This window comes from Zosterops lateralis (assembly GCF_965231275.1).
Source record: "Zosterops lateralis genome assembly, chromosome: Z".
In the NCBI taxonomy this organism is placed as follows: Eukaryota; Metazoa; Chordata; class Aves; order Passeriformes; family Zosteropidae; genus Zosterops; species Zosterops lateralis.
The window spans coordinates 38,550,017-38,561,391 of NC_139800.1; the positions used below are offsets into that span (position 1 = coordinate 38,550,017).

At 47.4% G+C, this 11,375-nt stretch overlaps 1 protein-coding gene across 1 annotated transcript; it reads right to left on the bottom strand.

Moving 5' to 3' along the window:
* Positions 1-205: 205 nt before the first annotated feature.
* On the bottom strand, positions 206-1,186 carry GAS1 (growth arrest specific 1; the record flags this gene model as incomplete). Its single annotated transcript, XM_083882805.1, has 1 exon — positions 206-1,186. The coding sequence occupies one exon, from the start codon at positions 1,184-1,186 to the stop codon at positions 206-208; it is 981 nt and encodes a 326-aa protein (XP_083738931.1).
* Between the last annotated feature and the right edge of the window lie 10,189 nt (positions 1,187-11,375).

Consider the following 11,375-nt stretch of genomic DNA (forward strand, 5'->3'; position numbering starts at 1 on the left):
GAGCGCTGAAAGCCGCTCCCGCCGAGGGGCCCCGCCGGCCGGATCCCCGGCCACCGCGGGAGGGCTCGACTGGAGGCCCGCGGCGGCTCGGCGCGGGGGGCCTGGCCCGGCCCGGCCCGGCCCGGCGAAGGGGATGGGGACGGGGATGGGGGGGAGGCAGCGACGGGAAAGCGGGCAGGGAGGCGTGCGGGAGGGAGGAGGGACGCTAGAGCCGCGGCAGCAGCGGCACCAAGATGGAGGCGAGCAGCGCCCCGGCCGCCGCGGCGGGCCGGCCGGCGGGGTCCGCCTGCACGGGGAAGCCGGGCTCGGCGCCCGCATTGTCCTCCGCGTCGTCCCTCCCCTTCTGGCTCGGCTCCTCCTCGTAGTCCTCGTCGTAGTACTCCTCCAGGCCGCCGTCCGAGCCGCCGCTGCTGCCCGCGGCGTTGCCGCCCATGTCGGCGCCGAAGCAGAGGCGGGCCATGTTCTCCTTGACCGACTCGCAGATGGGCCGCTCCAGCCCGTCACAGACGCAGTCGTTGAGCAGCACGGCCTTGGGCACGGCCAGCATGTCCTCGATGACGGCGCGGCACTCGGGCGTGCAGCGCAGCCCGTTGAACAGCTTCCCGCAGTAGGTCATGTAGCGGTTCAGCGCCAGGCTGCAGCGGCTGTCCCAGTCGCAGCGCCGCCGCGCCTCCGTGCAGCCCATGACGCCGGGGCCGCCGGGGCCGGGGCCGCCGGGGCCGCCGCCCGCGGGGCTGCTGGTGCGGGGCAGGCAGGGCTCGATGGCGCGCTTGGTGGCGCGGCAGTTCTCGTCCTGCGCGCAGTCGCAGTCCTCCAGAGCCGGGCCGCGCCGGGTGTGGTTGAGCTGGATGAGCGCCGCGATGCAGTGGCTGGGGCACCGCCGCCGGGACGGGGCGCCCGCGCCGGCAGCGCCCGCAGGGCCGTCCCCGCCGCCCGCCGCCGGCGGCTGCTGCTGCAGGAGCACCGGGGCGCACGCCTCCGCGTACTGGTTGTACGCGTAGCTGCACTCGGGCTCCCCCTGACACTGCAGCACCGCCTGCCAGCAGATCAGCCGCCGGCCCTGCACCAGCGAGCCCCGAGGCGGCCACAGGGCGCCCAGCGCCGCCGCCAAGCACAGCCAGGCCGCCGCCCGCGGCCAGCGCCGGCCGCCGCCGCCTCCGCGCCGAGCGGGCCAGGGGGCCACCATCGCCCACCGGGGTAGCGGCCGCGGGCGAGCTGGGAACAGGCGCTGGTAGACGAGGAGGAGGAGAAGGAGCTGCCGCCCGTGGAAAAGTTTCCAAAACTCCCGCCGGCAGTGTGCATGAGGTCTCCTCGCATCAATCCATGCGCGCCGGGCTCGGGGCGCTCCGGGCCCCGGGAGCTGGAGTCGGCGGGGCCGCGGCACAAAGAGGAGCCCGGGGGCCTTCCCGTGCCCCCACCCGCTGCTCCGGGCTCGGCTCGGCGGCGAAGGCGCCCGGAAAGGTGCGGGAAGTCAGTGCAAAGAGGGGCTCGGACGACAGCGGATCCGTAGCGCGCTCGGGGAATCGCAGGCTGCTCCAGGAGAGCTCATGGTGCTGTGCTGCTCTTCATGCAGTTCCGTCTCTCTCTCGCTCTTTTTTTCTTTTTTTCCCCCACAAAATAAATGCCCAGCTGCTGCTGCCGCCTCCACGGGAGCTTTTAACTCTCGGCTCGCAGCATCTCTGCAGATGCCAGCCGCTCCGATGCCATTCGCAGTCCGGCCCCGCTCCCTCCCTGGCGGTGCGGGTCACGCTGCCGGGCGGCGCCGAGGAGAAATGTCTCTCCCCGCTGCCGAGACGAGTGCACGGGGAGCCAGCCTGCGCCGTCTCTTTCTCTCCGGGCGACTGATGCTGCTTCTGTTGTCAACAAGCCCCGCGAGCTGCTCTGCGGATCCGTCTGTGGATCTTTTTTTCTTTGCAAGGCTTTAAATACAAAAGTGCCCTCCGAGCAGCAGCAACGTGCTCTGATTAGGCTTCATTATGCATGCATGGAAAAGCAAACAAACAAAAAAAATTAGCAACGCCACTTCTTTTACACAACCCCCCCAGCCTGCGCTTTCTCGCTCTCTTTCTCCCTTTCTCCACTTTTTCTCCCTTCGCTCGGCCCCCTTTCCCTGCCTCGCCACTTGCCATTGGCCCAGCCTGTTGTTGCAACCTTCTTTTTTTTTTTTTTTTTTTTTTTTTTTCCTCCCCCCCCCTCCTTCTCTTTACGATGTGCTGGAGGGAGGGAAGGAGAGAGGGGGGCTGGAGGGCAGCTCACATTCAAAGCTTGAAAGGAAAGGCTTAAGGAGAGTGACAGCCCCCCGAGGAGCCCCTCCTCCCGTTAAGGCGGCGCGGCGGCGGGGCCGGGGCCGGGGCCGGGGCCGGGCGGAGGCGCGGGGTGCCGGGCCGGGGCGGGTGGCTCTGGGCTCTCGGCTCTCCGCTCCCGCCGCTGCTGCTGCAGGCACGGCAGTCTCAACGAGTCCTGCTCCCTGCCAGACGGCAAAAACAAGTTCTCTAGCTCAAGTGACGCGTGTACCCAAACTTCCCAGACATTCCAGTAAGGGCAGAGCTGCTACCAGAACGGTAGGCAGGATTAGGTTCGAAGTGGGACCGACTTCGTTCTTAAGTACAAACGGAGGTTCTGGTTTCAGTGTGCTAGTACTCTCCGGGAGAGCAAAACTACTAGTGATGTAGTGCGACCATGTAAGTACTCCTTTGCTGTACTTTCGGTATTACAGCTTTCCACTTGCCGCATGTCCCACCGATTTTAAAGTCACACAGCTCAGTTTCTCGCCTGAGATTTTGTGCACGGTTTTAAGACACTGACTTACGAGGGTGCCTGTTAGCAGAAATGCAGTAGATGCCAGTATAGTTCTTTGATACTCGATCTGCCAACTTGTAAAAAGTTTTTAAAAATCTGTTAAGAATTTTAATTGAAAGCAAAATGCCTTGCTGGAGTCCTGTCTTCTTGTTACACTTTCAATTTATAAGGAAGTAGAAACAAAAATATAAAGGCGCAAGGAGAGGAGCATAGCAAATTAAGTAGTCGTGCGTTTACCCACTGCCTTTCGTTTCAGTGCTACCTTAATTCCAGAGCAACATCGTCTCCAACCACAAGGGGCATCGGTATCTGCTGCCTGTCAAAACTGGCGCTTTTTTCATTCTGAGACTATCAACTCCATCTGTCACAAGTATTGGGACAAAATCTATTTTCCAGAAACTCGGGGATTTTGGAATCCCATGTGTTGTGGGTTCATGTCTGTCTCAAAGTGTGTAGACTGTGGAATGGTGATGTGGTGTGGCTGGGAGTCAGTATGATTGATGGGTTGAGAAGCATTCTTAAGGGCTTGCTCCATTGTCATCAGTTTTACAAGCTGTTTGTGTTTCTGCTTCAGTATAATTTTTCCTATTCTTGTGTAAAAGCTGTGGTTTTAAATGTGCAAAAGCTGTGTTTAGAAACCCTGCCTCCATCCACCTAGTTTAGAGCTTTTTCTTTTAATTCTTGTTGAATAATGGTATTAAAAATGACAGATGCCATTCAGGCACGTTGTAGTAAATGTACATTGCTTTCTACACTGGGATCATTCACGCTCTGCTTTATTGTCCTATTATCTGGTCATACTGTTGTTACTAGTGGCAATAAGCTAGTTTGGGGTGTGTCTGTTGGAGATGACATTGCAGGTGCTTCACTGTCTGGTTCCTAGGGAAGATGCCCCACGGTGCCATTGGAGGGAAGAGGGCCTGGATGCCGGGATGTTCCAGACAGAAGAGAGTCTGAGAGAGGGGATTGCAATGGAGCAGGATCGTGGCTTGAGGCCTCCTGAGCTTCCTGAGCACGGGAGAGAGGAGTCCCAGTGGGCCTCCTCCTACGGACAGCGGAGTGATGAGCTCGGCCCCCTCCCAGCTCCTGCCTTCATTTGCAAAATCCGTGCAGCTTGTCTGTGCTTCATTTCTGGAGCAGAAAGCAGGCTGTTTACTCTGTGAGGAAAGGTAGCAGCTGAATTTCTGGCCTCCCAGGAGGGGGAGTAGAGGAGCCTTCACTGCTGGCCTTACACCCTTGTGTGCTGGGAAGAGGCTGCTGTGCTGCCAGAGCAGGAGGAGGATCAGTGCCTCATCCCACTAGTGCTGACCTACATCCCTGGCTGGACTGTTCGTGCAACGGCAGGGCATGGCATGAAACATCACATTGTTCATAGGTAGAAATTTTCACATATAGCTTTTAGTTAAAGAAACGGGTATTTTATGCAGTGATAATAATAATGGAAATGTTGACTTTGAAGTTTGAAACTACCTTTGATATCATTCGACTGACAAAAAAATTAACAGATTTAACAGAAAATAGGTGGATTCTTCAATTACCACACCTTTTAGCCATATAAAATATTATCACCTAGATTCAGGATTATATATTATCAATAAATTAACTTCTTAAAATGGTTTAAAGTATTTTTCTGTCCTGTCTTTATTTAACCAGCGTTTGAATTCTGCCTGTATTTGTAACTACAGTTTTGGTTGAGGACTTCGGTGCTCACAGTGCTCTGTTGGAGGAAAGAAATCTTCTCTTGTGTGGAGCTAAACCTAGAGAAATTCTCTGGTCTGACTTTGATCCATGTCTTTTAACAACCAGAGTGATATTGTGAAATTCAACTTTTCAATTTTCAGAGTAGCTATAAAAGTAATGTGGAAGGCAGCTTTTGTTCTGTTTCACAAAGCATCAAATCAGACAGTACATTCCACAACTTTACAGTAGAATAAGACCTGGTAACATTCTGAATTCTCACATTTGCTAGGTTTTTCTATGCCATCCTTTTCAGTGTCAGCAATTATGCCAGCGTTCCAAAATACGATAGAGTAACTGTCATCCAGCACTTGGCAAGCAGAAAAGCCAGTGTGTATGTGATGTGGATTTATTGGAAAGACTCCTGGGCACCTTTTTGTCCAATCCTGATGTCTTTTCCCCTTTTTTTATTTCACACCTTTTCCTAATGGATCTCCTTTTCAAATAATGTTTTCTTTAGCTCTTTCTTTCACCTATTGTACATCAAGAGTGTTTAGAAAATAAGAAAATCAAGTAGACACCATACCAGTTAATCTCAAAATTCAGAAGTTTACATTCAACTGAAAATACATGGCCAATATATGTGGTCAATTCCTCTCAAATTATTTTTAAGCACATTTTTTAATTGGCTTCTATTGATTTTTTTTTTTTCATTTTAAGAGATTCACAACTGCTATTAAAATATCTGGCAGTTTTACTGGGAATTAATTTGGTGATACAATTTCAGTATGTGCATCTGGTAATGCCTTAAATATGTGTCTAATAAGGATACTTCTTGAAAAAGGGACTTAATTCTGTAGTAATACTAGACTTCACCTTTCAGTGAAAGACAGAAACCCTGTCAATAGTTCTCAGAACCTTGGTATCGTGGTGAATGGGGTCATGGGAGGCAGAAAAAGTCCTGCTTCTTACACCAACATTCGTCCTGTAGAAATGGCCCAGTAAGGTGTCACTCACAATAGCCTGTGCAGATGACTGAATATGGACATGTGCATACAGCAGAGTTCTTGGATTTGGTGTACCTTCAGAGACCCATAAATAATGTCTGCATTCTTAAGTTACAGAAAAAACATCGTGACTTACCAGATTCCCAGAACAAACTGAGGGCAGGGGAATGAATATAATGCCTTCAAGTGGTGTCTGTTTCAATAGAGAAGAGAGAGTGAAGGCATCTAAATTAGGTTTGTTCTCCACATCTGGAGTAGTTTATCTTTTTATTGTCTCTGCAGGACTGTTTGGGACATTAATGTCTTGAGTTAGCTACCTAAACTAGGTGAAATTCAACCCAAAATAGTGACTACTTCTTTACTAGAATGTGCATGACATCACAGTGTGACCATGCCTTCTCTTCTTGGTTTAGTCAGAAAGAAAAATAATGAACAGGGAGGATAGTAAGTAATTGTATTCACCAGTAGTTGATTTGCAGCTCATAGCTGCTGAGACTACTACACTTCATGCTTAGGATCAGACATTGTTCTGTTGGCTATACATTTTTAAGGTTGTCTTTGCCTGTGTAAAGTCTCATGAACATTACAATATTATGGGTCCTGCAAATGTGCTGTAATGGTTAATTGCACACACAGTCACAGAATGGTTTGGGTTGGAAGGGAACTTTAAAGGCCATCTTTGGTGATGCCATAAAAGTGTCTGTCATATTGCAAAGTCGTAACTACAGGTCCTACAAGAGATGCACAAATAGTCCATGAACTATTCTTCTGGTTGCAATCAAAAGAGCCTATTGCATTCATGAATAGCATAGTTCATTGAGTGCAACATATAAGGTTCTTTTGGATGGCTGGTGACAATGCATTACCTGCAGAGTAGCTGTATATAGCAGTAACAATGTAATTGCAATCACAAGCCTAATACCAGGGTCAACATTCAGCATATCTGAAGATGTAGGGCTTACCAAAAGGTGTCCCTTCCGTGGAGAGAAAATCCATCAATCTGTCCCTGCAATTTCGCACTGAATTCTCATGCCCTGATTAGATGCAAAATTGAGGTACATTTTATAACCACTACTGTGTGAAGTGGATGGGATTGTGGTCAAGCCTTTCATTGTTTGTGGGCACATTGTATGGAATATTTCTTTGTAGGAGGTGTACTTAGTTTCTATGAAACATTTCTGGGTATCAGGTTGAGAACAAGACTATGCAGAGTACACCTCACTCCACGTTCCCCCCGTCTCCCCATGCCATGACAACACAAACCACAAGACTTCCACCTGATTTCTGCACCTGCATCACAGGCCCCATTGCATATTGAGCTATACCAACACCTGTCCATAAAAGGATATTAGAACTAGAGACGATATTTAAGGTTCTTTCCCACTCAAAGCATTTTATTATAGGATGTGATCTAGTTCCAAACACCCCACAATAAACAGACATCTTCAGGTGTATCAGGTTGCTCAAACCCTCATCCAATCTGACCTTGACTGTTTTCAGGGATGGGGCATCCACCATCTCTCTGAACAACCTCTTCCATTGTTTTATCACTCTCAAAATTTCTTCCTTGTATTTAGTCTGAATCTACCCTCTTCTAGTTCAAAACCATTACCCTTGTCCTTTTGCTACACGCCCTACTAACAGATTTGTCCCCATGTTTCTTAAGACCGACCCCCTTTTAGGCACTGGAAGACCACAATAAGGTGTCTTTGAAGTCTTCTCCAGCCTGAACAGCTCCAGCTGTTTTGGTCTGTCCTCATAGGAGACATGCTGCAGTCCTCTGATCATTTTTGTGGCCTCTCTCTGGTCCTGTTCCATCAGGTCCACATCTCTCCTGTGCTAAGGACCCCAGAGCTAGACACAGTTCTCCAGGTGGGGTGCAAATGCATATTCACAATCACACAATCACAGAATATTCTGAGTTGGAAAGGACCCACAAGGATCACTGGATCCAGCTCTTAAGTGGATGGCCCATAGAGGTACTGAACTCACTACCTTGGTGTCATTAGCACCAGGCTCTAGCCGATTGGTTCATGTCCAGCCTGCCATCCAGCAGTACCTGTAAGTCTTTCATATCAGGGGCTGCACTCCATTTGTTCATCCTTAAGCCTGTGTTGCTCTCAAGGATGCCCTGACCCAGGTGCAGCACCTTACACTTGTTGAACCATGGGCCCGCTTCTTGAGCTTGTCCAGGTCTGTCTGGATGGGATCCTCTCCTTAGGTGTATCAACAGCACCACTAAGCTTGGTGTCACCTGCAAACTTGCTGAGAGTGCTTTTGATCTCTTCGTCTATGTCGCTGATATTAAGCAATCCTGGTACCAGTATGGACCTCTGAGGCAGCCACTTGTCACTGATCTCCATTCAGACACTGAGACATTGAGACACTACCCTCTGGATGCAACCATACAGCCAGTTCCTTATCCACCAAATAGATGACCCATCAAATCCTTCTCTTGCTGGAGTCCAGGGCATCCCTCTGGGTGCCCTGGATGGTCACAGACCTCAGTAGAGAGGCCTGGGACCCAAAAAAGAGGGTCTGAGGTCTGTGCAGGGGGGTTTGCCTGGCACAGAGCCCAGGAAGACATAGTCTTTGGTTTTGGTCCATGTGAAAAACATCCAACACAGAGAAGAATTGCAAGTCACAAATGTGTGACAGATAGTAGTGTAGTTATCACTGTGTAGAAGATTTTGTAGTTTTTGGTTTTTAGAATGTAGATGAAAAGGGACAAGATAGTAAAATTAGGGTGGAACCCTGACTTCTTCTTCTTCTTCCTTGGCATCCATCTTCTGCAGTGTCATGGGCACAAAGTAGTTTCAGTGGATTGGGTCAAAGTAGACCTTCTTTTGGGTCATTGGGTCAAATGGCCCTTCTTGTATAGGTGTTAGGCATTGGCACAGAATTGTAAACAATAGCCAGGTAGTTATTGGTACAAAGGCAGGGGGAGTCACCTCGTTTCCGAGCTGCTGTGAACACCTTGGCTGGACACAGAGAATTGTAAGATAAGAATTAATAAACAACGCGAGAAACCAAGGAAACCAAGACCTTGAGACTCCACATCATTCTTGCACCAAGCACAGAGACACAGAGTCAGATTTAAATCCTGCAGAGGCTGGAGAAGGAAAAACACTCCCTTGGACCCACACGAATCACCAGCCTTGGAATCACGGGTGAGAAAACATAAAACCTGAGATTCTCTCTCCAGTTTAGAGAGAAGAATGAGGTGGGCTGTGGCAAAGGTCTTACAGAAGTTCATATGACATCCATAGCCCTTCCTTTGTACACTGATGAAGCCACTCCATCATAGAAGGCCATTGGGTTGGTCAGAGAGGACTTGCCCTTGGTTCAGCTCTTCTGGCTGTCTTGAATCATCTGCAAAAGCACAGTGTCTAGGAGGAACTGTCCTATGATCTTCCCAGGCACAGAGAGGAGGCTAACAGTTTAGTGGTTTCCAGACTTTCTACCCTTTTAAAAGTTAGGTACAATATTTCCCCTTCTCCAGTCACCTGGGAATTCACCTGACTGATACCAATTTTCACATGTCAAGGAGAGTATCTTGCCAGCTAGATCAGCTAATTCTCTCAGAAGTATGGGATGCATTTCATCAGGTCCCGTAGCATAACTACATAAGTATGTATATTCAAGTTCTTGTCTTATTATGGGAGGGACTTTGCTCCTCTAAGTACCTGCTTTGAGGTGTATCCATTCATTGACTGAAATAGATTTTTAATCTGCTGCCTCCTTTTTTTAAAATATGCCTTTTACCTTTATAATATTTACTTAACAATTGAGTATCATCCTTGTAAAGTTGGGGGTTGTTATTTATATATAATAGTAAGGATCATTGAGAGATTCACCATTGCATCCAGTAAAGTAAACATGGAAGTATGGCACAATACAGTATTGCTGGACTTCTTTTTTGAACTCTCTTCCAATCTAAACTACAAACTAGACCACACATGCTGTTAAAACAAATCTAAGTAGGACATCAGCCCTTTTTTGGTCCTAAGAAAGGCAAAAGCAGTGGTGGAGCCAACTGATTCCTGGTCACCTCTTAGGCCAATTAGGGACAGGTTTGGAATAACCATATTCTATGAAGGTGAATATGAACCATACTCATTGTCAATATGTGCAACAGGACAGTCAAGTCTTCCCCGTCATCCTCTCTGCCACACACACAGCCTCTTCCTTCATGATTGTCTCCAGTAGGCAATGTGATTTGGCCTTAGACAAGAACACTATGTGGGAGTTGTGCTAAGGTGAAAACACCAGGTAGGAATTTCTGGAGGAACTGTCTGGATGCTCACATAAGGAATGCATTCTAGACATGGAGAAGCTGTGGTGATCAAGGTTGACTTGGTTACACATCGGCCTGCAAAAGGGTATGATATGTTGCTGGAGTTAGGCAAAATTGTTTTCCTAGGCTGCAGTCAGCTTCTGGGTGGATCACCTCCCCGGCAGAGATGCCTCCATTGTATAACTGCCCTGAGGACAGGGAAATACTCACTTTTGGAAAGGTGAGTAAAAGTGCTAAAGCCTAACTACATATGGAGGTAAAATTCTAAAGTAACTGCATAGGTGCTTTGTTGCTTTGCAGCTGTACAATCTGTAAGGCCAAAGATGTAAACCTGTACATTTCTAGCTGAACTTGCTTATATTATAACCATAAAGACATGGTTATATTATATATACTTCATTGACTCTACTTAGATCGTGTATTAGCAATAAATCTAATAATGATCATACTCAGTATCACATTTCTCATGCCTGGCCAAGAGTCTACTACCCTTTCATGTCAAACCAATTTCAACCATTACAGTTTTATGGGAGTTCTTTGGTGGACATATCAACATACACACATACAGAAGCACTTAGGGTTTTTGTTTGCTGGATTGTTTTGATTTGTTAACCTTTTTACTTTCAGATTTTTTAAATGCTTACAACTGCTTAGAAGCAGCTAATAGGTTTGTGTTTCATTTTCTGGGTATGCTTTTTTGAAATTTGTATAATACAAGCTTGTAAGAAATCAGAAATTCTGAGTGTTTGTACAGGTGAAGCATGAAGAAATGAGTAATTTGGGGGGTAAGCAGAGTTCAGCTCAATGGACAAAAAAAAAAAAAAGGAAAAAATAAGAGTAGTGGTTTCATTTTTTTGTATTTCAGATTATACCAACACAAGTATACCATGCAGTCTGTAAAGTAACACCTAATTTTGTCTCCTCCTTCTACTCCCAAATTCAATTTCTGTATTAGAATTTGAAGTTGTCTGTAGTGAAACATGCCATTCAGAAATATATCCTCAGCATGTTCAATTTAGTAGCTATCCTTAATGTATCCTGTGATGATATTTGCCTACGGCATTGTTTACATGCAAACGTAGCTGTGATTAAAATAAAATTGTCTTTCAAAACAATTTGATTAAAGCAATAAAAATCTAATTCAGCATAAATTAGGAGTTAGCAAACAGACTTTGGGTGTTTTCCAGTAGGTCTCTTTAAGCATAGCTGGCATCATATAATCAAGAAATGGTGATATCTTTATTGAGTTGACCTGCTATAAAAGAGTGTCAGACTTGTTTATTACACCTTCTTAGAAGAGTTTCGTTCTTTCATTCTACTGAAACAAAATGTATTTAGACTAAATATTGTGCTAAACATGAAGTAGGCATGCAAATATTTCAGAGTCCTAACCCAGATTACCAATTCAAATAAATCAGTGTTACTCAGTAAATAAACTAAGTGTGCTCAGGCAAGGATTTGCTTTGATTTAACCAGGTCTTTTAAAAGGCAGTTATGGTTAATCAATGTAACTTTTGATACGGTCAGCAGCCTACACTCCCTTAAGTCCATTTGATTATTTGCTTGACATATCAGAGGAGAAGAATGAATTAAGG